The sequence below is a fragment of the Syngnathus typhle genome, linkage group LG7 (assembly GCF_033458585.1).
Source record: "Syngnathus typhle isolate RoL2023-S1 ecotype Sweden linkage group LG7, RoL_Styp_1.0, whole genome shotgun sequence".
Classification (NCBI taxonomy): domain Eukaryota; kingdom Metazoa; phylum Chordata; class Actinopteri; order Syngnathiformes; family Syngnathidae; genus Syngnathus; species Syngnathus typhle.
This window is the reverse complement of record NC_083744.1, coordinates 16,892,899-16,918,680: the sequence shown is the minus strand read 5'-3', so window position 1 is coordinate 16,918,680 and position 25,782 is coordinate 16,892,899. Positions and strand designations below refer to the sequence as shown.

Sequence of the window (25,782 nt, the reverse complement as noted above, 5' to 3'; positions counted from 1 at the left end):
CAGTGTTGTGGGCCGGGGTCCTAATGAGATCACCGCAGCCCTCATGTGAGCAGCGACACCGCTGGTGGTCCGGCACTGCGGTACACTGGGGGCCACAACGGCCCTTCGACTTCTCCACTGTGAAGAGCAAACTGCGTGAAAGGCCAAACAAGGGAGGGGTGGGCGTAAGGGGGTTGGGGTGCTCACCCAAATCCTCTTAAAAAGACCTTTTGTCATTTATACAAGGATTCTTCATTCTTTTATCATTTAAGAGCATTTTTGATCCCAATTAAGGCCTTCTCTCACGAACCCCATTGATGTTGGACTTCTCAGACGAAGTTTTTTTTGAAAGATGTCTCCTCCATTTTCACCTTAATAACTAAGTGGACTGATTTATTGCCCGTTCTCAGCAGGAGAGTCCACACAAAAGATATCCTCAACGTCCCGCTGTTTTTAATAGTTCTTCAGGATGTGCTAAAAAAAATGTACGGTGGCGCTATTGCTCTTAAAGGAATCCAAGAGACAGTACAATCAAAAGTATATCCGTGTGGCCTCTAGGGGGCGCTAAGGGGCCATCAGAGAGAATAAGCAGAAGGTCTTACCTCCGAGGCAGCCGTGTTTTATGGCTTGTAGATCCTTTTGTCTGCTTTCTCGCTGATCACTCATTCCTCTCTGAAGAGCTTTGGAAAAGAAGACCCCCCATCACCACCCCTGCGCTCCCCTCTTTATTGAATCCCGCCTCTGTATCATTTATCTCTGCAGACCTTGCTCAGGGAGAAGAGGATGGGGGGGGGGGATCTTCTTTTTCTGTTCTCCAGCTGGGTTTGTTGACACATTGGCAATCTTGGTCCTTTTTTGGGGGTTAGGGGGGAGGCCGTGCTACAATCAACTAACCCCTTTGCTTTTCCCTGAACAGTAAAGCTGCCACAGCTGTGGTCTGTTGCATAGCTTCTCAGAAGTGAGGGCTGGCTAAAGGTGGGGGTCCGCTAAATATATTGCGGCCGTTCACTTTTGTTCAACAGTTGACAGGTTTAAAGCATTTCACAGCGCCGCTCGAGGGAGTTGATTCAGCGTTAACGGCTTTCTAAATATGGCCTGAGAGGAATGAGTGTGCTGAGGAAACCAAAGTTCATCACACGTTTGGACTTTCTGGGGATTGATTTATGGCGAGTCATCAAATTCACCCGCTGTTGATTTGTCTTTCTGACTTGGCTGGAATGATTTGAAAATAGCCACAGATTTGCTCCTTTTTAAGTCTTTAATTCTAGTTTGTTATTGTCTCAAAGTGCCAGGATGAACACGTCCAAGCCCAACGAGGATAAAAGTTCCCCGCGGCCTGCTGTCGTGAGAATAACACGCAGCTCCAGAGGTGCAGGGTCTCGGGACTCTGGACTAGGCCAGTATGGGAAACAGCGTAAGAAGCAGTCGGACTCAGCCCTGGCCCAAGACCTCTGTCAGATGAGCGTCAGCGGGCAGGGAGGCCCGACTTCCAGGTGGGAAAACATCGGAATCAGATGATGACATCTGGGAAAATATCCAATGCATTTTCTCTTGTCTTGTCCAGTGAAGAAAAGAAACCTCAGAATGTGACCAAGTCCGGTGGCGGTCTGGCTTCCGTGGCCCGCCTCATAAAGCTGGGTCGCTGTAAGAACGTAGTGGTGGTGACCGGAGCTGGAATCAGCACCGCCAGCGGAATTCCCGACTTCAGGTTGGTGTTCTGATCCCGTCTTGATTTGAGCAACCCATCCTCAACTGGCTACTGCCTTCCATCAGAACTCCAGGGACGGGCCTTTACGCCAACTTGGAGGCATACAACGTCCCCTACCCCGAAGCCATTTTCAACGTGGACTACTTCTCCAACGACCCGCAGCCTTTCTTCTCCTTGGCCAAGGTGCTCTATCCCGGCAGCCACAGACCCAATTACATCCACTACTTCCTCCGCACGCTGCACCACAAAGGCCTGCTTCTCCGCTTGTACACGCAGAACATCGACGGCCTGGAGAAACGTGAGTGACACACGTGAAGATACAGTTGGGCTTCTGGCCAGAAGGTCTTAAAAGTGAAATTAGGATTTCTTAGTTGTTTCTGAGAAAGCAAGAGCTCTATTTCTTTTGAACAGCGTTTTTAAAATTGATCTCACTGACCTTCTTGTCTTCTCAGTGTGTGGCATCCCAGATGAGAAACTGGTAGAAGCTCATGGCAGTTTTGCCACCGCTTCCTGTCACCTGTGCTACACATCGTATCCGGCAGAGGAAGCAAAGGTGCCTTTTGACCCTCGTGAAGACATTTGAATAGAAGACCAGCCCAGTTTTAACATTTGTTTCTCCCAGCGAGCCATCATGAACGGCGACATCCCCACGTGCACGTTCTGCGCCGCCACGGTCAAGCCAGACGTGGTGTTCTTCGGCGAGGACCTTCCTCAGAAGTACTTCCTCCACACCAAAGACTTCCCCAAAGCCGACCTGCTCGTCATCATGGGGACCTCGCTACAGGTGCTCAGCGACGCCCGCCGCCGACCTCTCGCCTTCCAGTGTTACTGAACAAACGGCGTTTTTAGATCGAGCCATTCGCCAGCTTGGTAAACACGGTGCGCTCCACGGTGCCGCGCCTCCTCCTCAATCGTCACGCCGTGGGCCCGTTCCTGAGGGTCCCAATGCGCAGAGGGGACCACGTGGAACTGGGCGACCTCGAGGACACGGTGCGGAGGTTTGCCGAAATGTTGGGCTGGAACGACGACATCGTGGAGCTGATGAAGAGTCACGAACAAGAGGTTGGCTCTCAAATACAAAACATGCAGGGGGGCCCAGAGTCTGACCCCGCGGGTCATCATCCATTTTTAGGGAGCCAAAACAGAAATCAATCAAATGAATGTTTCCCAGCAGCGCGTCCCGACATTGGTCAGCGGGAGAAGCGAAACCGCTGGCAGCGACTGCGAGGAGTCGGACTCGGAAACGGACAGCAAGTGCTCGGCCTCCTCCTGCCCGAGAAACTGATGGCGGGAAGCTTGGACACAAACATACGGTTATTCTTGACGGACGCTCTGTTTGCAATATACGTCGGATGTACAAATCACAGCATGTGACAAAAATCCAGTCAACACGGTATAAAGACTATTTTAAGCAATATTTAATAAAGCCTGTTGAGCAATAAGCCCAAACCGACAACTTGTATATATATTTTTTTTATTAAACCTGTTTTCGTTTCAGTGAACTTTTACTAGATAAATAAATAAAGTGAGGTTTACACATCATGTAAAAGTGTGCAAAAAGAACACATTCTCCTCAGGAAAAAAAAAAAAAAACAGTAGTCAACTGGATGAAAGGAATGTTAAGAACAGAATTGTAAGCCTGTTGTACCGTCATTTGTATTTAGAAATTACAGCGGGACCTCGACTTGAGTTTTGATCAGACGCACCAATCAATGTATCGATTAAAATAGCGATAAACAATGAATTGAATTTCAATCTCAAAACGAATGAACATTCTCCCAATCACAATAGCGAAACCAACAAAGCGATGACGGTGATGTGCTTTTCGTTTCGTAATTCTGAAGAGCAGTTGAACATTTATGGACTTTAGCCACTTGACATTGTGAACAGTGCAAAGTTGGGTCTTCAATTTTATTTAGAAATAAATAAATAACTTGCATTTAACTGTGGGAACTCTGCATAAGTCAAGGTACCACTGTATTTTCAAAAATGAAATAAAAATGGGATTTTCTTTACAGTAACACCGAGCACGTCACTTTCACTTTCAAAAACTATTCCCGAATTTTAAATACTCAAACAGGTCTGTCCTGCTCGACTTCATGTTTTAATTTAGGCCTGTGTGTGAATACAACATAAACACATGGAGAATAAGTACTACAAAGTACAGATGAAGGAATGATGGCCATTCAACCAACTATTATTTGACTTCGAAATGAAAAAACTAAATAAATCAAAAAAAGGTGCAACAGTGAGGTCTCTTCACCGTCACGAGGGGACAAAGTCCTCCTGAATGGAGACCCGCGCGCCATTTTAGCTGTCACACTGCGGGGGATGGATCCTCTGCAATTCCTCCAATGATTGTTCAATAAAAGGTTTCGAGGAACTTTGAAACTCTAGCGTGCTTTCGCTCGAACTGAATTAGGTTCATTTGACGGACGTCGAGCATGCTGGCATTTGCATGCGGACTATATTAGTAGAAAGAAAGGTTTCTTTTTCAATATGTATAAACAGAAAAGTGATGCATGTTAGGCAAAAAAAAAAAAAAACCGTTTTGCAAGTGTACAGATGGACAATGTGTATTCTTGTGCTTGGCTATGATTGGTGAGACAATAAATAAATGTATGTAGGACAACGTACCCCTAAAGAGGAATCCACCTACCATGAGGTGGTCTGATAGATCCAGCCCTGGAAGCGTGACACAGCTTTTTTTTTTTTTCCTTTTTCTTTCCTCCGGGCTCAGTCCCTGCCCGCCCCAATGCCGCCATGCTCTAATCAGAGTCAGATCCAGCATCGTCTCCGGGCGGAGCGCGCAGGGTTTCCTCCAGCGGCGCTAACGTCCCGTCCGGTTTGACTCCCATGGGGCGGATCACGCTCTGCCTGCGCGCACAAACATGGCCGACATATGAGTTGGAACGTGCGCTTTGACAATTTATGACCTGGAAGTTAAGACAACGCTAGCTAGCGCTCGGTTTAAAAGACAAAATCCATCAAATGTGAGATCATTTTTTTACTTTCCCGGCTCAGTCATGGACACTTGTCCAGACAACCCCTCACCCGCTCTCCTTCTCCTCTCCAGTTTAATTACAGGATCAGCACTGGGGCTAATCTCCTCAAAGCCATGACTGCTCCTTCATCCTAATCCAATTATACAGCACCTTCTGTGTGTGTGTGTGTGTGTGTGCGTGCATGTCGCCACTCCCTCTAAGATGACTACACTCACAATTGTTGATGCCAAGACTTAACTTTTTAGTCTGATCACACCCGGAAGTGGGCCCAGCCAATTGCGAGACAAATAAACAGACAACTGTTCACACACGGAGCTAAGAAAATAAAATAAAAATGGAGAACGGGTGTCAAGATCAAGACCTATGAGCCAGTCCCAGTGGGATTCTTTTTTTGTTTAATTTAAAGCGCAAAAAAAACCCAACTATAGGAGTATATCTTACAGCTCAATAACGATTCCCAAAGTCACTGGTCCAATGTCAGCGGAAGAACCGTGCAGCAGCAGCAGCAGCATCATCTCGCCCAATTAAAAACAAGACGCAAATTCACAAAAGGCGTGCAGGTGGAATATGTGCTAATTGGAGGAGCGGTTAAGCAGTTAGTAGAGGACATTCTTTCGGGGTTGATTCATCCCCCCTTAGAGTCTGCGTGTTCTGGAGTCGCAACACCCGGCCGGCGTGAAAGAAAGGGGGAGCGGTTCTTGGAAAGGAATTTTCCTCTTGGGCCGCACGTGCCTCATTACGCATCAGCCTTTTGGCACAATGGCCAAGCCCGTGCATTTGTTCAGCCTCGCACGGAGAAAGTCTGGGCGGTTGCACCGGTTATTAAAAAAACATGAATAGAAACCTGCGCGACAGGTCTGCTCCGTGAACCAATTAGGTGCGGAGCCTAATTAATAGAGCCCTAATAACCGGGTCCGTTTCACTCCCCGCGTCTAATTGACCCAGAGGAGATTCTTGCCGGGGCGACTCGGTTGGCGGGGAGAGACGAGACAGGCGTTGGGATGCGAGCGCGGCAAAGGTCAGCGCTGAGGTGCTCGTTAGTCAAGCCCGTCAACACCTTTAGACGGCAAACACCTCAAATACGCCTCCAAACTTGCACCGGATGACAAATCGGAATTAAAATGAAAAAGTAACTTGCGATGAAACTTAATTAGAACCCCGGTGAGCACCTGACGGCGAATGGCGCTCTTCTCGTTTTGTATTCCACTCTTTGCCCTGTTCAATCAATAACTGGTGGTTACCTTGACAACTTGTCCAGCATGTTGACAAGCTTCTGGGCTTCGTACTCCTTCTGTTCCTCGGTCATCTCCTCCATGGGGTTGGGCATGGGTTCTTCCACATGACCGGTGATGGGGTTGATGCTAGGAAACCGGAAAGGGGATTTTGTATTACATACGCACAAGCCGCATGAGCCTCACCTCCGCTTACAAAGGTTTGGCAGTTTTGTACTCTTCGGTGTCGGAGTCTTCGTCGGGCGAGTACTCGGTCTCTCCCCTCCCTCCTCCCAGCAGGCCTCGTGCCATCAGGAGTCCCGCCGCATTGCCGTAGCCCGTGTACTTCAACAGGTTGTCCACTAAACATCACACGGCCAACGCGACTTTCACGAATCAACACGGAATTGGGTGAACCAAAAAAAAAACCCAACGAAAAATCGGCCATGATCTTAAATTCCTTACCGCTCTCTTTACACAAAACAAAGAGAAACTCGGCGGCCGCCTGCTTGACCGCCATCTCCACGTGCGTCATCAGGCGCACCAGTTTGTTCCTGGTGGTGGTTCCGACCTCCGGCCTGATCTTCACATCCGTGAGTGGGGGAAGCACCTGTGGGGTGGACAAACCAGATGAAGATCGAAGAGAACGGTGTTGTTGTTGTTGTCGCTTTTGCAGTACCTGAGCTTTGATATATCTGCGGATCTCTCTGTGGTGTCTGGACCCTTCAGTCAGCAGGCTGAGCACAGGAGTAAGACCCTCCTTGTAGTTGGAGCCCTGACACATATACGCATCATTAGCCGTGCACGCTAACGCTAAAAGTAACACGACATCCGTCAAGCTAGCGCACATTAGCCGCCGCCGCCACTTTCATCGCTCCGAACTTTTACCTTGTCTATCCGTTTCTCCATAAAGTCCAGTAAGACCTGTATGGCGTCCATGTTTTTGCCACCATATTCCTCCAGGCCTCCCCGTACGGGCAGGTCGATTAACGCGTCCAGGCAGGACACGGGCAGGTTGTTGAGCAGGTTGACGGCGTGGCTAGGAGTTACAACAAACAACAAAATAGAGGCTGGCAAGGTGACAACAAGCATCGGCAATACCATAAAGTCACTTGCTTGCATTTTTAACATTGTGAAGTGATTAGAATAAAAAATACAATCTGTTAAATAGGTTGCAATGGTAAAACGTGAAAATATCTGCGCACAAAAAAGCTCGAGTCCCCCACCTGTGTGCTTCCTCTGTTTTGTCCTCGGTCTCAGTTCTTAACATCAGCACATGGCGCAAGATGGCAGCAATGATTCTGTACTGGTGGTCATCTTCCTAAAAAATAAGCAATTAAAAAAAACAGAAAAAACACGTGAATTTGAAAAATTCAGACACTGTTTGGCTTTTTAACCAGACAAACAGAACTTGTCCAATATAACAACGATAACGATATGGCGATAAGAAAGAATTTAGACGAGCGTCTCCCAGATGACTTTTGGCAACAGGCAGCGAACACACCCTGCACTGGTTGCAGACCCGCCATCCATGGATAACATTTGGCTGGCAACCAGTCCAGGGTGTAGCCAGGATAAACTCCAGGAGAACCGTGAGCCTCATCCCCACCTTAAGCCCTCGGCTTCTTAAATGGCCGGTCTGTTACGAAACCACCCTGACAAACCTTGAGGTCAATCAGCAACGCAAAGCGCTTACCTTGCCGTCGGCGTTGCACACAGTGAGGTTGAACAGGGCTTTGAGAGCTTCCATCGCTCTGTCGTTGTCCTCGGCGGGCAGGGGCAGGGACTGCGGGTCCGGCCGGGCCGCCTCGTAGGTGCCGTCCCACCTCACGTCCAGGGTGTGCTCCAACACCTCGGCCAGGAGCTTCACCACCTGCCTCTCCCTCCTCAGCTCCACCCGCAGATCCGAGCGCAGTGCCGACAGCAGGAAGAGGAGGCGAAGTGTGAACAGGCCCACCTCGTGGTGCCACGCGGCGGCCGTGCGCAGGCTGGCGCACAGGCCGTGGGCCAGCTTCACATCCACGCTCACTTGCTGAGCCGCCGCGCTGTTGTACACCACGTTGCACAGGCACTTCAGGGCCTCCACCACCACCACCCTCTCCTCCTCGGCCACCGGCGCGCTCGGCTGCGGGGGCTCCTGGCCGTCGCCCGCCTGGCCGGCGCCCGCCTGGCCGGCGCCCGCCGTCTCCCCGCCGCTCAATTGGGCCATCCTGGCCAGAGTCAGCATGCCGTCACGGGTGGCGACTGGTGCCAGCACGCACTTGTCACGGGAGAGGATGCGGAGGGTCTCCAGACAGGTCTTCTGACAGCTGAGCGGCACTTGCATCCCCAGTACTATCAGCACACTCTGGCACAGCTTCTGTAACGACAACGTGGAATAAAGATCTGAGATGTCCAATTCAAGTCTTGGGCTGGACGATTTTAAAATGATTAAGTAAATATTATGAATAAAAATCCTCAATATTGGGACTGCAATTAGTCTTGGGCTGGACGATTTTAAAAGAATTAAGAAAATATTATGAATAAAAATCCTCAATATTGGGACTGCAATTTATTAGGCAATGATTTTTTTTTCAAGGTTTTCTTGGAACGTGGAATAAAGATCAGAGATGTCCAATTCAAGTCTTGGGCTGGACGATTTTAAAATGATTAAGTAAATATTATGAATAAAAATCCTCAATATTGGGACTGCAATTTATTAGGCAATGATTTTTTTTTCAAGGTTCTCTTGGAACGTGGAATAAAGATCAGAGATGTCCAATTCAAGTCTTGGGCGGGACAATTTTAAAATGATTAAATAGATATTATGAATAAAAATCCTCAATATTGGGACTGCAATTTATTAGGCAATGATTTTTTTTTTTCAAGGTTCTCTTGTAACGTGGAATAAAGATCAGAGATGCCCAATTCAAGTCTTGGGCTGGACAATTTTAAAATGATTAAGTAAATATTATGAATAAAAACCCTCAATATTGTGACTGCAATTTATTATGCAATGATTTTCTCTCGTTATGTTTTTAACAGACAAGCAAACAATAAATGAATGTGGAAAACTACCAGATTATTTTGGGGCTAACCTATAATGAAGCAAGAAAAAGGAGTAAATCATAAATCAAATTCCAACAATAATGAGAATAAATTTGTGACTATCACAGCAGCGCGTTTCCAGAAATGGATTCCTGGACTGCACTTTTGAAACCCTGAACTTATTTCTGCAGAACATCAAGTCAACTCTAACGTTGCCTGCAATGTGTTGACACTTTACCAGCTGCGAGTGTCAAAGTCAGCTGGAATGGGGTCCAGTTCAGCCGCCGCCCTTATGAGGGTACGCTGGCGGATGATGGATGCAATACAATGATGGCGTTTGCTTACACTGCGCAGTGTTTCCTCCTTCTGGTCAAAAGTGAAGGTGTGGCTGTTCTGGGAAGAAAAAAAAAAAAAAAAAAGGAAAAGCTCATTGTAGATAATCGACATACCAACTGCACAATAAAAGGGAAGGCTGCCTGAAACCACTAAATGTTGCTTAATGACTCCACAAACTACAAAAATACGTTGTTTATTATCGTGAGTGAGTGTGCACGTACAATGTTAGCGTCAGAACCAAACTAGAACATGGACATTAAACATCACAAGGCTTTACTTGTGTCTTTAGGAGGCTCATGGGGATTACTTGCTTAAAAGGCAATCCGTTTAATTAGCAAGTCTGCTAGCTGACGCTCTTGCTACATTTGTTTTTAGCGGAGGTAGAAAACAAACAATAAATGAGTACAACTTACTTCTCGATTAAACTCCCGGAGAAGCTCCTCAATGTCCACGTCGTTAGCACTTTCGAGCTGCGACAACACATTATTTAAGTCCATGGCGGCTGTCAGAGAAACACTACACGGCTGCTTGAGTGTCTTTTGAGCGGCTAGCTAGCTAGCTGTCAGGCTAGCTTGATGCGTTTAAGTGTCGGTTCACCGGTACGGAAATGTTAACACTGTTTCGCTTTTTTTTGCGGTGTGTTTACAGACCGCTTCCAGCCACGTAATTTTTCGTTGTTCTGATAGCGAACGTATTTTGCTTTGAAAATGAAACTATAGGCTTTACTTTTAAGTGTGTATTTTTTCGAAATGACCCACAATTTTAGGAATATCAATTTGTATCCTTGTATTATTTTATAATGAATGATTTTGTATATTTCCATTAAAATGTTAGTACACTAAATGTATATTTAAATTACATTTCTCAATCATTTGTTTCTGAATTATACAAAACAATCTTTGGGGTAGTAAATCAAATAATGTACTTAATTATTTTCAGAATTTCATTTGTAACAAAAACTAGAAAAAAAATCTGAATTAATCATGATTTAATTTCTTGCAATTTACTGTTACATCTCCATTTATTTTTTCCAGCTTACACCAAAACAATACTTTTATTTAATATGTAATGTAGAAAAAATACATTTTACAATTTTGTAAAACTTTTTAAATATAGAATAAAACAAATAGCAACCCAAACATTTATATTGATTTCTCTCCACTTTCTTGGTCAAACAAAAATAAGACATTAAGCAAGTCAGCAGTTTTCCATCATGAAATCCTTTATGTGGCAACACTTTCAACTGCGATCCTCCGACATTCATCACAAATGCTTTTCCAGTGCTTGCATTGAACAATGTTACTGTACATTTGAATAATTTCCCCATCTTATTTTTTTCTTTTTATAAATACCCATAGGGTAATAGGTCCTCAGTCGTGTTTCAGTGCATTATAAAAACACACAACCCAAGGTTAATGTACTAATCATCTTACAAAACAGAAGAACCGAGTACCATAAAAAGCAAAGGATACACCATGTTACATAGTTACAGAAAATACATAGCATATATATAGAATTTATCACACAGAAAAAGCCACGGAACACACATATTTTTGAGCCCCAGGCGCTGATGGCAGGACGTCGCTTTCTCTGATGTTTTGGACTCTTTTTGGAGAAGGTTAAGGCAGTGCTGCTGCACATCAACTTGAGAACTTTGCGCCGATCCCTAACATCATTTCAGGCATCGCGGGCGAACTGGCAGAGGCGTACATTCCTCAAAACAAAGGCACAGCTTGGTTGCATGATTCTGCTGCAGGTTCTTTTTGTAGGATGATCATAATCTATAGTGCTGTAAAAACCTATTTGCCCTCTTCTTGATTTCTGTAAAATTGATGACATAATCAATCCAATTGTATTACCTCTCAAATACAAAATACAGTTTCCGAACGATTTTCAATAAATAATAAATCCTAACGAGGCCCGATGTGAAAAAGAGAACATGAGCACGCACTGCTGTACGATTTTCTATGGATTGTTGCTAATGAAAGTTAGCTTAGCAGGCACGCTCATTTGGTTTGCGTGAGTGACAACGGGCGCTAAGGAATAATTTAAAAACTTTCTGTTTTAATATGTTGAAATGTGCGGAAATCTCAATTAACAAGTGAGGTTACATTCCAATCTTGCGAGCATCTTCAGGACTGAAAACTGTGATTTAAAATAAAAAATCAGAAATCCGGAAGGGTGCAGATACTTTTTCATCACACTGTATATGATTTCACAGATTTCCAGTGACGGACAAACAAAAAGCAGGAATTGTAGAAACACCGCTGCACCAATTCCACACATGATTGAAAGTTTCGTCCTGTTAGTGTCCTCTCACCTTGATGAGCGTCCTTGAGAGTGTTCACATAGGCTACTTGGCCCAGCCGGTGGCGGCGGCGGCCTCTCCGTTGATGTAGGCGAAACCGGGGAAATGCTGCGAGTGCTCATACTCAGAGTTCCTGCGCGGGACCAGAGGCGAGTACACGTCCCCCGATGCGGCGTAACGTGACGAGTGCATAGGCGGGCTACCGTAGCAGCCGTTGACCGAGGACATATCCGGCCAGCGGGGGGTCACGGGCGCAGGGTGCAGTCGGGGAGTGCTGCTCATCAGACACGGATCCATGCGGGACATTTGACCGTTGAACTGGTACTGTTGGGGGGAGTTGAGACGTTAGGAAAAAATGTTGCTTTTAGAGGGCGGGAAAGGATATGAGGCATTTCAGTTCATATCGATGGGGAATAAGGATTTGATGAGCGAGTACACGTGAAAATTCTTCCAAAAATAAAGTCTTAAAACAAAGCTTAGACAATCCAGTTTCTTTAAGAATATCAATTGAGCAAAACATATTCTGGCTTATTCTAAAATACAACAAAGCCAGGCTCACTTACAAATATAAGCAACGTAGAAAAACACAACCTAGCTTAGCTTATTTGAGCTATTATTCTTATTATTATTATTTTTTTAATTATTATTTTATTATTATTTATTATAAATTATTATTATTATTTAAAAAGGAAGAAATGTTATTAAATGTTATTTGATGAAAAATTTTGTCTAGTTTCATGTCATTTTCCAATTGACATCAAATCGCATCCAGCGAGTTTGTAAAATCCAACAGCAATTAAAAAAAGAAAAAAGTATTCTCCCTGCGTTGCCATGGAGACGGATGCCAAACAGCACAGACTTGTATGTGCACGCCGAGGCTGACGACCATATTTCAGACATTAGACAAAGTCCAACCTCTCCCATGGACAAAGCGGCCGCATTGTGCCCGATTTAAGCCCAAAAACCGTCTTAATAAAGAGGAAGTACGTGTTCACGTTAACACATAAACACCACAGTCGGCTCCATTATGAGCGCTCGCCGCACGGAAAAAGACGGTCAGCGCGGGGGAGTCAAAGGCCAAAGCGGGGGGCCTCCTCGCTGAAAAGAGAGCATTGAATAACAATATTTTAGTAATACACGCGTGATGACGGCACTGTGACAGCTGCTTCCGCTGAGCGCTCAACACTTGGAGGAAGGCCCTCTTGGGAAATTCAAAATTGACACCAACATCGTTGACCGTCGGCCATTTTGACTGACCTGTGCGGATGAGCGATGGTAAGCGGAATAGTGGAGGGGCGGCGGGATGGAGGTGTCGTGGCCGAGGCCCGGGTACTGACTCTGGATGGCGTGAGGATGCTGGTTGGCGTAGGTGCCGTAGTTATAGCTGCCCGTGTATCTGAAAAAGCATTTGAAACACGCCTGTTGGCAATCGCTCTCTATCCACTACTGGGACCTACCGTAATTTTCGGACTATAAGTCGCACCGGAGTATAAGTCGCACCAGCCATAATATGCCCAAAAAACATATACCGTATTTTCCGCCCTATAAGGCGCACCTAAAAACCTACATTTTTCTCAAAAACCAACAGTGCGCCTTATAGCCCAGTGCGCCTTATATATGGACCAAATTCCTAAATTTAAACTGGCCCAAAGCATTGTGTCATGAAATCAATCATAAGTGGCCCACTGAAGACTATGAATCATGACTTAAAAAGACTATGGATCATTATTTTATGATTATAAAGTAATTTGTTTCCGTCTGAAGTTGAAATAAAAAAGATAAAATGGAGAATGATTTGATTTGGATTAAAAATCTGACATGATGCATTAATGGTGCGCCTTATAGTCCGGTGCGCCTTATATAAGGATAAAGTTTTAAAATGGGCCATTCATTGAAGGTGCGCCTTATAGTCCGGTGCGCCTTATAGGCCGGAAAATACGGTATATGTATGTAAGTCGCCCCCCCCACCCAAACTATGAAAAAAACTGCGACTTATAGTCCGAAAATTACGGTAAATTCAATATATGGCTGAAAGGGGTATATATATTAAAGTCACTTGCAACTAAAATTCCAAATAGAATTTCGAGGTGTAATTACCCGTGCTCCTCTCTGTGGGCGTAGACGGGCAGTCGATGGGCGGATGAGGGCGGCGACGGCGGCGTGCCGGCGGCGCTGCTGCTGCTGCTGCTTCTCATGCAGGGCAGTTGCTGGCTGGCGTCGGGGGCGGAACCTCCTGCTGTTGTCACTGTGTATGTAAGGGACCACGTATATGACTGAACGGCGCCTGCCAGACACATACACACACAGGTGGCAAAAGTACTCACACTCTGTACTTAAGTAGAAGTACAGATACTTGTGGAGCAAAAGTAGAAGCAATGGTTTTAACTCCTGTTTTTAAGTTGACAAAAAAAAAAAAAACACAGACTCTGAAATGTATTTAGGAAAACTTGGATAAGTTGGCACAACGAATAAGAAATATTTAGTCTCTCTCACCCGTGCTGGACGGGTACTCGGGCGACGTGTCGGCCGCGGGCGATGACACGGCGACCGAGTGGACGGAGCGGGCGGGCGAGAAGGCGCCCGGGGATGGCGAGGAGGTGGCGGTTATTTCCGTCAGCGTGAACTCTTCATCTCGCTCTGCGGGAGAGGACATTGAAGGAATCCCTCGATTCTTAATTTCAAATTTGTCATTTCTTAGTCGTGCTCACCTGTGCCGCCTTCGCTCTTCATGGCCCTCATGAGGTCATTGGCCCTTTCCTGGCAGTGCAGCGACTCCAGCAGATACAGGACGTAGTCGTCAAACATGAGATGGATCAAGTGGAAAGAGCCTGAGCGACAAGTGGACGTTATTTCCACCACTCGCGACATCATATCTTACCCATGAGGAAAAAAAATAATGCTGATCATGTTTAGGGAGTAGTAAATGATTTTCAACACAGATGTGATTTTTCCACAATCCGAGTCAGTGCCAAAAATAGGTCTCGCTGACCTCCGGGTGACGGCGGGTGCGTGCGAGCGCCACAATTGTGTCATTGTGCATGATAAACACTATTCAGGGGAGTCCTGAGCAACCCTGAGCTGTCATAAAACGAAAACACATTTTAGGAGTGTTTGTCGGAAGGGGGTCACGTTTGTTAATTAGCTGTTTGTGCTGCTTTATGGAAACATGGCGGCCAGCTGTGTCTTTGATATTCAAATGGCGGGCAAAGGGAAGGAGAGGTCACTTTCCCTATTCATTTTACAGCACCTCAATGGCCACGCCCACTTCACCTGCACACTGACTGGCATCTTCTACAAATAGCTGACTTTGTTTGTTGCAGGAAATGACATCATTAGCGGACAGTGGTGACAGCTCACCAAAGCTCGGGGCGCTGTGGAGCGTCATATCACGAATGACTCTGGTCCCGAAGCAAGACCACATCAACAGGAACTGTTGGGCCAACTTCTTCAAGCAGCCGGGCCTCTTCCCTGACACCTAGAAGGAGAGGGGGACCATTTCCATGAGAAAAGACGGAGGGGGAGGGTCAGGATGACGGCATTAACCCCTCGGCCTGTGTTTGGGGGCTTAACCCTCCGGGACCAGAAAACATGTCAACAAGTCAACTATTTAATTTGCCCCCGGGGACACGCCTTCCTATTGAACCATTGTCTGGCCGGGCCGAGGCGTTGCCGGGGCGACCACATTTTACAAGGCCATATCGGGCGTATAATGGGCGCAAATGGGAAGCTTGTAGACATCATTAACTGGGAGGATTGCTGTGGAAGTGAGGAACCAGCAAGCTCAGAGCTGCAGGTGTCTTTTTAGAGGACCAGAGGCTTTGCAATTTTTTTTTTTGCGTCGAGAACGTGACGCATATCAAACTGTTGGTGGATGTCGTCAATTTTTTTTTTTGTCTCAAACACGTGGGAAAGGATCTGATGCACTTTGTCGAACGGCGTGATGGAGATTTTGCGGATCTGGAAAATCTACCGCGTGAGGGATTCCCTGATGTCTCACCTTGACGACACAACGGTCCACCATGGAATCCAGCCATTCGATGTAGGCCTCGATGGGCGACTGCTCCTCCAAGAGTCGATCGAACTCCTGGTACACTGCCACAAAAAGACACTTGGAGGTCTTTATGCAGTATTTGTTGTTTTGCATTCATTTAGTTCAACAACAGGTGGATTTTATTTCTGAAACATCATAGGTCAGATTTTATAGGTCAAACGCAACAATTTTATAGTCACATAACCCTGAATAAAATTTGCTACTGATGTACTTACAGTGTATGATGAGCTGCCGATGCTCCTCCTGCGAGTCCTCCATGGTGTACAGCGTCTGCTTGGTGATGCTGTTCAGGTCCACGTTCCTCCAGTCCTCCAACATTTGGAAGGTGATGTCGGAGCTATTTATCACGGTGCGCGACGCCTGCGGAGGACCACACGGATGCTATCGCTATCCTTATCTGAGAAGCCTTCTTCGCTCATAAGGATTTTATTAAAAAGCTCTCCTGCCCGAGTACGCACCTGACACAGATGGTTTAGGGACGTTTGCCGTTTGAGAATTTGCGAGAACCTCCTGGACACTGAAAAAGATGAGGTGGATATCTTTCCTTGTAAAAACAAAATATGAGGATTATCCTGACATCTATTATTGAAAAACATTCTGAATTGGTCTATAAAGATCCCAATTTTCAAGCCACTCACACTCAAATTTGATGTTCCTCAGGTTCTCCGGGAGGTCGTGAAGGGCAATTTTGAGCCACTCTTCTAATTGTTTGGCAAATTTCCGAATCACCTGCGTCAAACTGTGTGGACAAAAGACAACAAAAATAATTTAACAACTTTCAAACAATACAACACAACATCTGGAATATGCTCCAGTTCACCTGATTTAAAAAGAAAAAAAAATGCATGGATGTCTCCTGATGAGCAAGTGTACCTAATGTTGTGTCCAGTGTGTGTACACAGCAGCGGATACCTGCTCACCTGTCAGGCAACGCTTGGAGGACGGTGGGCATGAGTACCCCGGAAATGGCCTTGTAGAGGATGGAGTCGCACACCCCGACAATGTTGACCACGGTTGGCGAGCTGAGCACGGGCAGCATATGAGGTGGCATCCCTTGCCAAAAGTGCAACAGGAAGCTTTGGACCTACAAGCATACAGAGTCATCAAATATTGTTTGTTTGTTTTTTTGCAAGATTCGATAAAAGCTGAAAACAAAGCCTCGCCTCGTCAAAGTTGGCCCGGATGACCGTGTCCAGTATCCTCTGGCAGTGTGTTCTGTACATCATGATGAAGGTTGACACCTGTGGGCGAAAAGCGCCGTATTGATCGAGTGAGGCGCGAGGAAAACAAGGAGATAAATCCCGCGCAAAGCATGGGAACGGACGAATTGGCGTTACAGCACGGGAGCGATAAAGCTTTAGAGATCAGCAAAACAGTCCAAATCACGCCCCCCCCCCCCCCCCCCCCCCCGCCTCCGACGTGTGTAAAAAGGCGGACAGACAGCTAGTGCCAGGCCTTTGTCCGTGTCTAGATCTTATTATCTCCCGCGAAAGATTAAGAGTTAGCGTATAAATCCTCCAGGTCTTTCTCCAGGACCCCAACCAGAGTCTCTATCGCCAAGACCAACGCTTTAAAAAAAAAAAAAATGCCGTTCTGGTGTCGAAAAAAATATATAGCACAAGTGCCAATTAAACCTCTTATGTAAAAGTAAAAAAAAAAGTGCAGACTCTGAAATGTCCTTAAGTACAAAAGTGTAAAAGTGAGGGGGGACGAAAGAACAAATGGGTGTTTACCCGCTCTTCTGGCAAGCTGGCAGGCAAACGGAGGTCTTTGACATTTGGGAACTCTGGCAGCAACGTCCCCAGCTTGGAGCGCGGTGAATACGCCACTGTCTGCTTGGTCACCTCCTTCTTGCCCGCTTCGTTCACCCACGCCGCGCCCTTCTTGGAATACATCACATCGTAGTACTGCGACGTCTCCTTCACCGCGATGCCGTAGTAGTGGTACCTGGACCCAGTTACCAACGTAGAGTTGCATTCGGTTTCTTTTAGAATAAATGATGTAGATATGTAAATATTAGAGATAGAACAAATAATCGACTATTCGTCGATTATCCAATGAATTGTTAATTTGTAAATCGTTGTTCTGAGTTCTTGTTTAATTGAAAAATACACTAATTCTCAGAATATTTTCAAACACTGCTTTTACTTTGGAAAGCAGAATGAAGTGAAATGTAAAATAAAGAAAAATATTTAGTAATAGTAAAAAATAATCAAATAAATAATATAAAAATAAATAAATCAGAATAATAAAACAAAAAAAAAACATTATTTGAAACTCACAAAAGAATAATCTATGCAATAAAACAACAAATGATCAAATCTACTAAATCCACAAAAACAAACTAAATTAGAACTAAAAATGAGGCGAGATGACAAGCGCAACTTACTTGGACTGCCCTCTCGTGCCAAGTCGTCTGGTGGTCAGTGCTGGAAACTGTTGTCTAATAATCTGTTTCAAACCCCAAAAAAAGCAAAAGATGCTTAGTGTGCACTTTTCATCGCTGAGAAACGTTGAGATTGGACAGCCATAAATGATAAGTTTCCCACTATCCCCCCCCCCCCCACTTTTTTTGTGGCCGTCTCCAAGGGTCGGGCCGCGGGTGGAGGAACTTTAGCAAACAGTGTCGCTCTCCATTGTGTGCCGTGAAAACAGAGGCCAAGCTGTGAACTTTCTGTCAGGCCCCCCGCTTGATAAATGAGCAGACAGGGGAGGCGGTGCAGGGCCCGCTCTCTCCTCTCCTCTCTTCTCCTCTTCTCTCCCTCGTTTTTTTTTTGTCCCGAATCAATGAAGCCTTCCTAAAGGACACCCCACACCGCTCCAGCCACTGATCTAACATTCCGCAACATCTCACCCTTCCAAATTTCCTTTAATTACACATTAATCCCGGCCCCTTCTCTTTTTCAATATCTTCCGACAGGAGCCGCCGAGGGTAAAAGCAGCCAGGGGAGGGGGGGAGCGGGAGGGGTCCAGCGGGCCCGGGTGGCTTTGTCAGGCTTGTGAGAACGGAGCAAAGTCGGTCATCTTGACGGCGGGATTGGATTTTACCGCCGGAGGCTTCACACTGAGTGCGGCAGAGTGGGGAAGCTTTGCCCATCTCATTTAGCGCAAAAACTCATAAAGGGAGAAACTTTGTGGAGGGGAACGACGCGGGTCCGAAAAGAAGTCAGGATAAAAACTCCAGAAATTTCACCATTTTTTTTTCCAACCATTATCAACAGTTGGCAAATGCAGACTAATTGTCTGACTATTTAATAAATATACATATAATGGGTAAATTGGTTCTTGAATATTTACAAAATTAATTACAGGCATAACATTTGATTTGATTTTTTTACAATAATTGGTTCTTTAGCATTTGTTTAACTTTCCAGCTGAGATAAATCAGCAAAACTTTGTTCAAAATGTCCCGATCAATTTGAAAAAAAAAATGTTTTATTAACATTACCTTCCCGAAACTGGCCGCGTTGACCGGCTGCGTATCGTGCTTCTCGCTAAAGTCGAGGTAGTGCATGTAGAGGGCGCTTCTCGGGATGCACACGCCTTCTGCGATCTCGTAGTTCTCCTCCAGCCTGGAGTAAGTCGGCAGGTATGTCACGAGGCCCGATTAATTATTGTACATTACAACGAGAGAATTTTTTTTTTTACCATTCCAGAGTGGCAGGTGTGGAATGTGGTTTGGAGGCCCTGTTATTTTCCTTTTCTTCATCTAAAATAAGGATTAAAAACAAGACTAGTCATCAATAAATGTCACCAAAGTAAAATCAAGTCAACGTGTCGTTGTGACTCACGTTCGTCGGTGGACATGTTGCCCAGGGACATGTGACTGGAGTAACGTTTGCTCTCGCTTTCGTTGAGGCATCGCTCGATCCAGCTCTCTGTGGACCAAGGGTTCAATACGTCAGAAATCAAAGTATCTATAATAAGGATATCGAAACTTTTCAACATATTCTAGGAAGTTAAATCAGTGATTAAGCACAAAGAGTTGGCCATTGAGGATGTTTGAGGTGTGCTAGCATGCTACTGTTGCTAGCAAGGATGTGGAGTAAAGGCTTGCCATAGCCACGGCTCTATTTGAGGGTCTTTTTCATCCACACGGCAGGAATCCAGCCAGCATTGTCCTAGTCCCCCCACACCCCAGAACCCCATTACTCCCTTCCCCGCCTTCCTCCCTCGGGAGAAGACGACGACGACGACGAAGCAAGCCGGCTTAAAAGAGCCTGCGCACATTTAGTGAGGAGGCCATTGTGCCGGTTTTCATTTCCAGCTCAACTGGTGTGTGTGTGATTTTGCACGCGCTTACTGGGAGGCTCACTATTGGAATGCCGAAAAAACAGAGAAGTATTCAATTAATTAATCAACCTATAAAGACTGGTGTTGATCAGAAGGACATTAGCATTTTAATGAGAGCTGGCTCAAGGCAGGATCAAACTAAGAACCTGCTTAGTGCTCTGCAACTACGAGGAGAGCTTGGACTAGTAATTTATTATTTTTAGTTTTGAGTTGTATTGAGGAACACAAACAATGTAAAAGTCAAATGTTTGGATTAAGTGATTCTTTTCTAACAATAGCTGTCCATTTTTACTTCATTTTAAGATCTATACAACTTTATACTATAAGCAGTGATCCACTCCAGATTCCCGTAAAACGCAAATGATTTGTTTTTTAATTTGAAAGTATACAAGTACTGTACTTCAGACAAAAATAGTGAGAATAGAATTTGGTAGAATGTAAAGATAATTGGCAATATACGCAGTAATATATACGTACATGAAGGGCTCCAGTCATAACTGTTTTTTTTGCGGAGGATAAAGAATATATGCCTGTGAGTAGCTTTACTGTCCGTCTACATATGATGATGAACATTGCGTGTCTTATAATATACATTTAAAAATTTATCAATTTTATAACACCGCCACATTGGTGCTAATATCACTAGCACGTCTGTGGTGTATTGGAGTATGTATTAAGCCAACAGACGTTTGTGAGACAGGTTATGTGGTTTGGTTACGTATTGATTTTGTTTTATTTTTAGGTTTATAATAAAAGTCAAGTTGGAGTCACAACAAACTTTTTGGTTTTTGTTTCAGGTAAGTCAACTTTGTTACCTCGGCAATGTCAAGTGTATAATGGGTGGCAGAATAATCAGTATATTTGGCAAAAATTCATGTATCTGAAATCTAATTTTGTTCAGGGACACATGGAGGTGTGCACCATTTTAATGAAATACAAGGGTGTGAGGAAAGGGTTTTAAAAAAAGAAGAAGGAAAGTCCACATTAACACTAATAGGATGTGACAACCAAAGCGGCCGTCGTTTGGATGCACCTTTGGCAGAAAAAAAAGAGGGTCACGGATATTGAAAAAGTATTTCTGGATTGTAGGGGACGGAGAATATATGCTGAAGAAAACACGCACGAGCGTCCCAGCAGGAGACAAACTAGCGTCAATGTTATGGTTGTAACAAACTTTGAAAAAAGTGCTACCTCAACAAAGTACAAAGAGCATACAACAATCCTCACAGGCAAACACAGGATTCTTTGGAGAACATCAACTATTACTGAAACTTCCTAAGGTGACTTTCACTTTGTCAACATCATGTCAACATCAGTGGTGACCGCAAAATATGCACCTTGGCAATAATGTAGGACAGCAGTAGTATTATCGCTACAACATCTAATGCAGGGTTCATCAAACTCTGACCAAGATTTGATCTCCATTCCATCAGCAGTGTCTTCTAAAAATGATAGATTACGTACATTTACTTCAACTTCAAAATGATGACCGGCTTCAGCTAACTGACACACCAAAGTGGGCTACAATATTAAGGATACCTGGACCACCACCACGCAAAAAATAAAAATAGAAGAGTGACAAAATAAACGGCTTGAAGCAAGCACCCTCAACCTCTTATTGAAAAAAGTGTGGAAGCTCCAGAGTGAAAACAGACAATATTACTTAAGAAAAGGGAAAGTGTGTTTTGATGTCTTTAAAGCATGTGGGAGGACTAAAACGATTCAAAATCGTTTATTGTCTAGTGCAAATTTACACTTAACATAAATCAGTCTGGAACGCCTGCCATAAGCATGGTCTCACGATTTGACACAATTCTTGATTGACCAACTATTTATTTAATTATTCTATTACACTTCATATTTTGACTGTTATAAATGAGCAATATGTTACAAACATCGCCATAAAAGTGAACATTAGTGTCTTTGTATTGGATCTTGGAGCTGGATTGTGCAAGTTTGCTTTTTGAAAGCCTTCTACATGCTAATATGCTAATTGACGTTACACAACTTCTTGTTTTTCCAACTGGGCAACAGCACAAATACAAACTCGGGCCTCCAGGGGCAGATGGTGATCTTATTTCATCATCATCATTTGATTAAAATTCATCTTAAAAAAAGTGAGCTGGTGGTGACAGGGCGGTAAGACAGAAAAGAAAAGCGAAAGGAGCTGAAGTGAAGCTAATTCTCCACACAGGCTTCATTTGCCTCGGGGGAAGATAAGTATGGGACGGAAATAATTGGATTAAAGTCGATCGACAAGTGGGACGGATGTTCACACGTTTGTGAACACACACTGTGGACTAAGTGACCCGACACACACACACACGGGCGGCCGGCCGGCGTGCACCTGCATGCTCAATCACGACAATGAGTTTCAATGGAGGGATTGGGATTACACTGGAGCATTTTACTGATAAATGAAATGGGATTGATTGCACTTACTTTATTCATCTTTGAGTTTTGATTAAGTAATGATTCCCGCGATACTTGAATTCAAAATAATTGGAGTTAAAACAATGAAAATCTTTTTTTTTAATGTCTGAGAAATCCTCCGCCCCAATTCTGATGCACATAATAAATAATGACCTATTAAGAAGTGACGTGACGCTGGAATTTTGATACCGATTATACTTTAAAAGTGAAGAATTCAATTCTTATTATGTTTTCAGAACTAACAAAAATCAAGGTTTTTGTTCGATTTTAAACTCGAACATGAAAAAAATGATCTGCAACTTCGAGCATAGCCCCTATTTATCTCTTTAGCCCTCAATTTTAAAGGTTCACTTTAAAAAGGTCACTTGATACTGGACTTTAGTCACAATGAGATGAGATTCTCCTGATGCTACTTTATTTATTTATTTATTTATTTTTTTTTAATTGATTTTTCTTTTTAACAAATCCTACTAAAAACTGACCATCGATTAAATTTCTTTCAGAAAGTTTAAGGATCTAACATTCCATTATTCCCTCTTTTAAACAACTTTAAAAAAAGAGACCTATGCACCTGCAAATCTAAGCCTAAATTGACACCACCAATTTTTTTCCTCTAGATAAGTAATTTGATCACTGATGTTAATACAAAGTTTTAAAAAAAAATACATGTAAAAAAACATCCGTTGAAGTTTTTTTTAACTTTTCCCCCCAAAATTGATCTTTTGGATGAACTCTTTAAAATGTAGATGAACGCTTTAAAAGCAAATAACACTAAAATCCTTAATAGATGCAAGCCAAAGAAACTCAGGGAAAAAAAAAAAAAAAATACTATCAATAAAAAGTTACCCATGATTTTTTTAATCAAATCTTCCATCCAACAAACTAACATAAACTAACACAATTCTCATTTAATTAAAAAATATATAATTTATATATTTTAAAAATAATACAAAAATACATCAAAAAATATAATTGACTAGAAAATTCAATTGGTTCCATCCAATTAGATTTTTTCCCCCCGAAAGTATTCAAGTGAAAAGAGCAGCAACTCTACTCTTAAAACAAAATAATTAAAAACTGGACAAATGCTAAAGACAGCCCCTTAGCAATAAATCATAAATCAATAGCCAACTTCCTCAACTTTCCAAAAACAATGCGATCTGTAAACATCAACAAGCGAAAGCCCGTCTTCCCCTTGGGAACTTCCTAAAAGCGCTTGGCGCGAGGCCCGAGGCGCATGGCATGTTCCCATGCAGCCTGGAGGCATCCCACTGACCTGTGGAATCCATGTCAGGCTCCTCCAGCAGCCCGCAGTGCATCTTCTTCCCATCCAGCACTCCTCCAAGTAGAAAACGGCCGCGACTTTCCCTCCTCCGCCTCCTCCACCTGCTCCCTATCCTCGGCCGGCTCGCCGTCTCCGCGACCACTGGCCGTCGGAGACGAGATGCTGAGGCTCTGAGTGGACGAAAGAGAGAGAGGAAGAGCGAGTGAGGGTACGTGTGGGTGGGGAATGGCGGGGAACCGTCCGGAGGGGGGTGTTTTGGAGGGTCCTCGAGAAATCCAGCGGGGGCAAAGGCAGAGCCGTCAAAATGTTTGCTGATGTTTCATGGGAAAGGGGGCTGATTTTTATAGGAGCCCTGATGGGGACATGTCATTGATAGGCTTGCGGGGCTGATGAATGGCCCCCCGAGTCAGATGGGGATGTGGCAAGGCTCACTGGAAGTCTTTTGTGGGCCTCTTTTGAATAAGAAAAGCTCCCTCCCAAGGAAAAAAAAAAAAAAAAAGTTGGGAGGGGTGGGGTCGGGAAGGCCTCCCCATCCTCCATGATGGCATTTCATACGCTTTCACACCACCACACACAGCTCGTACTTCCAAAGTATCCAAACCTGCTTCCTCACGCTCGGGAATCAACGTAGTGGATTTGAAAGCTGCCAGTTGCACGGCGTCACTCACTCGCTACATTTACCAGTGAGGAATTCACTCCTTGATGGGACTTTTTTTTTTTCTTTTTTTGCAATATCACTGACATCCAGCGTGAGGTCCACGCACTAGGATGCTTTGTCCTCACTAGTTTGACCATTCACTTCACTAGTAGAACAACCAGGGTGCACTTGTCCTGTCTTTTCTACTTCAAGTGCTACTTAAGGCCTCCTAGTAAGACTTTAAGATGGATATCAAGTAGAGCTGAACAATATAGGAAAAAAATAGCTAATTGCAATTTTTTCTCAATATTGCAATTATATTATATTGCAATTATATTATATTTATATTATAATCCTTTTGGACTGAACTTGTCTTCACTGTTTACTACCTACCACTTGGACTACAATTTTAACTAAATCAAAGTATAAAACATGCAATAGTGCAGCAATACTGATTTCCTGTCAAGGGGTTTATCACCTCAACCTTATTTTGGTGTGTGCAGGGGGGGGCAGTCACAAAAGGAGGGGGAGGCAAAGAGAAGAGAAAGTGAGTGAGAAAAGGGGGGGGGGGGGTAAAAGTGTAAAGCCCCAGGCTGGTCGGGGCTCTGATGGAGTGCCTGAGAGCTGGAGAAGGGAAAGCTGTGATTAGAATATGAATGGAACCACGGGAGAGGAGGAGGAGGAGAAGAAGAAGAAGAGGAGGAGAAAGGAGGATTATGGCTGAATTACTCACCGCAACGTAGAGAGCAGGACTTTCTCGCTGGACGCTTTCTTTTTTTTTTTTTTTAACACACAAGTAAACTGGAAAGCTGCACTCACACAAGCAAAGAGATGTTTAAAGTGAACATGAAGGCGTAAAACACAAAAGTCAGATAAGGAGGATGTCATTAATTGTGGCCAATTAACAAGAGCAGGTGCATCCTTATCACGTGCGTGCTCACAAACGGATGTGCGCGGCTTTTGTCCCATTGCTAAAGTCCCCCAATTGTGTGTTTGTGTGTGTGTGGCCTTCAGGCTTTGATGGGAGGAAATCATACATCCAAAAAGGGATTTTGTCGACTTGACATGAATGTCGCACAATACAAAGCGGGTTATGACATCGTCACAGGAGCTTTTATCAGCTATAAGCAAAACAAACACGTCGTTTTATTCATGGTTCCAACTCTCATGGGGGGGGTGGGGGTTCATGTTATTACATTGGCTTTTTAAATGTGCAGTTCAATTGGAAAATATTGTCATTTAAAATAATACAAATGATAATAATTATAAAGAAAATTGGGAAGTATTTCAGTATGTTGGGATGTTATCAAAAAGCCAATACAAAATGGAAAATCACTTTTGAGTTGAATCAAATCTTACATTTTAAAATTGTTGCAGTGGTATCGCACCTCATCAAATTGTTATTTAAAGAAATGTACACCGAATATAAATCTGTTTAAATTTGCTGATTTGTTATTTCTCCAAATTTGTTCAAATTGAGTATGTCGCTTTCGATTTGAGAGAGTTCCT

At 44.2% G+C, this 25,782-nt stretch overlaps 3 protein-coding genes across 6 annotated transcripts; 1 reads left to right on the top strand and 2 right to left on the bottom strand.

The window, feature by feature from the left end:
• Nucleotides 1–183: 183 nt before the first annotated feature.
• On the top strand, nt 184–3,318 carry si:dkey-103i16.6 (uncharacterized protein LOC557125 homolog). The gene is made up of 8 exons (XM_061282579.1): nt 184–1,145; nt 1,266–1,472; nt 1,544–1,687; nt 1,753–1,985; nt 2,140–2,240; nt 2,310–2,471; nt 2,537–2,749; nt 2,859–3,318. The coding sequence occupies exons 1-8, from the start codon at nt 1,084–1,086 to the stop codon at nt 2,970–2,972; spliced, it is 1,236 nt and encodes a 411-aa protein (XP_061138563.1). The 5' UTR covers nt 184–1,083; the 3' UTR covers nt 2,973–3,318.
• Nucleotides 3,088–9,871, bottom strand: ric8b (RIC8 guanine nucleotide exchange factor B). Of its 2 annotated transcripts, XM_061282578.1 has the most exons (10): nt 9,680–9,871; nt 9,276–9,323; nt 7,600–8,262; nt 7,130–7,224; nt 6,792–6,942; nt 6,583–6,678; nt 6,369–6,513; nt 6,121–6,265; nt 5,934–6,053; nt 3,088–4,564 (listed from the first exon to the last, which is right to left on the bottom strand). In XM_061282578.1, exons 1-10 carry the CDS (start codon nt 9,761–9,763, stop codon nt 4,456–4,458), a joined length of 1,656 nt encoding a protein of 551 aa, XP_061138562.1. In that variant the 5' UTR covers nt 9,764–9,871; the 3' UTR covers nt 3,088–4,455. The 2 variants fall into 2 exon arrangements, with proteins under 2 accessions (XP_061138562.1, XP_061138561.1); XM_061282577.1 differs by having other exon boundaries at nt 6,369–6,678.
• Nucleotides 9,872–10,287: 416 nt separating this feature from the next.
• rfx4 (regulatory factor X, 4) lies at nt 10,288–24,800 on the bottom strand. 3 transcript variants are annotated; one of them, XM_061283649.1, is made up of 19 exons: nt 23,628–24,800; nt 19,417–19,503; nt 19,274–19,334; nt 19,074–19,197; nt 18,015–18,076; nt 17,359–17,572; nt 16,789–16,866; nt 16,546–16,709; nt 16,264–16,364; nt 16,084–16,142; nt 15,841–15,985; nt 15,572–15,666; nt 14,932–15,049; nt 14,283–14,402; nt 14,068–14,211; nt 13,672–13,858; nt 12,832–12,970; nt 11,587–11,898; nt 10,288–11,087 (listed from the first exon to the last, which is right to left on the bottom strand). In XM_061283649.1, exons 1-18 carry the CDS (start codon nt 23,668–23,670, stop codon nt 11,620–11,622), a joined length of 2,220 nt encoding a protein of 739 aa, XP_061139633.1. In that variant the 5' UTR covers nt 23,671–24,800; the 3' UTR covers nt 10,288–11,087; nt 11,587–11,619. The 3 variants fall into 3 exon arrangements, with proteins under 3 accessions (XP_061139633.1, XP_061139632.1, XP_061139634.1); XM_061283648.1 differs by having other exon boundaries at nt 10,288–11,898; XM_061283650.1 differs by having other exon boundaries at nt 10,288–11,898; nt 13,672–13,819.
• Nucleotides 24,801–25,782: the final 982 nt, after the last annotated feature.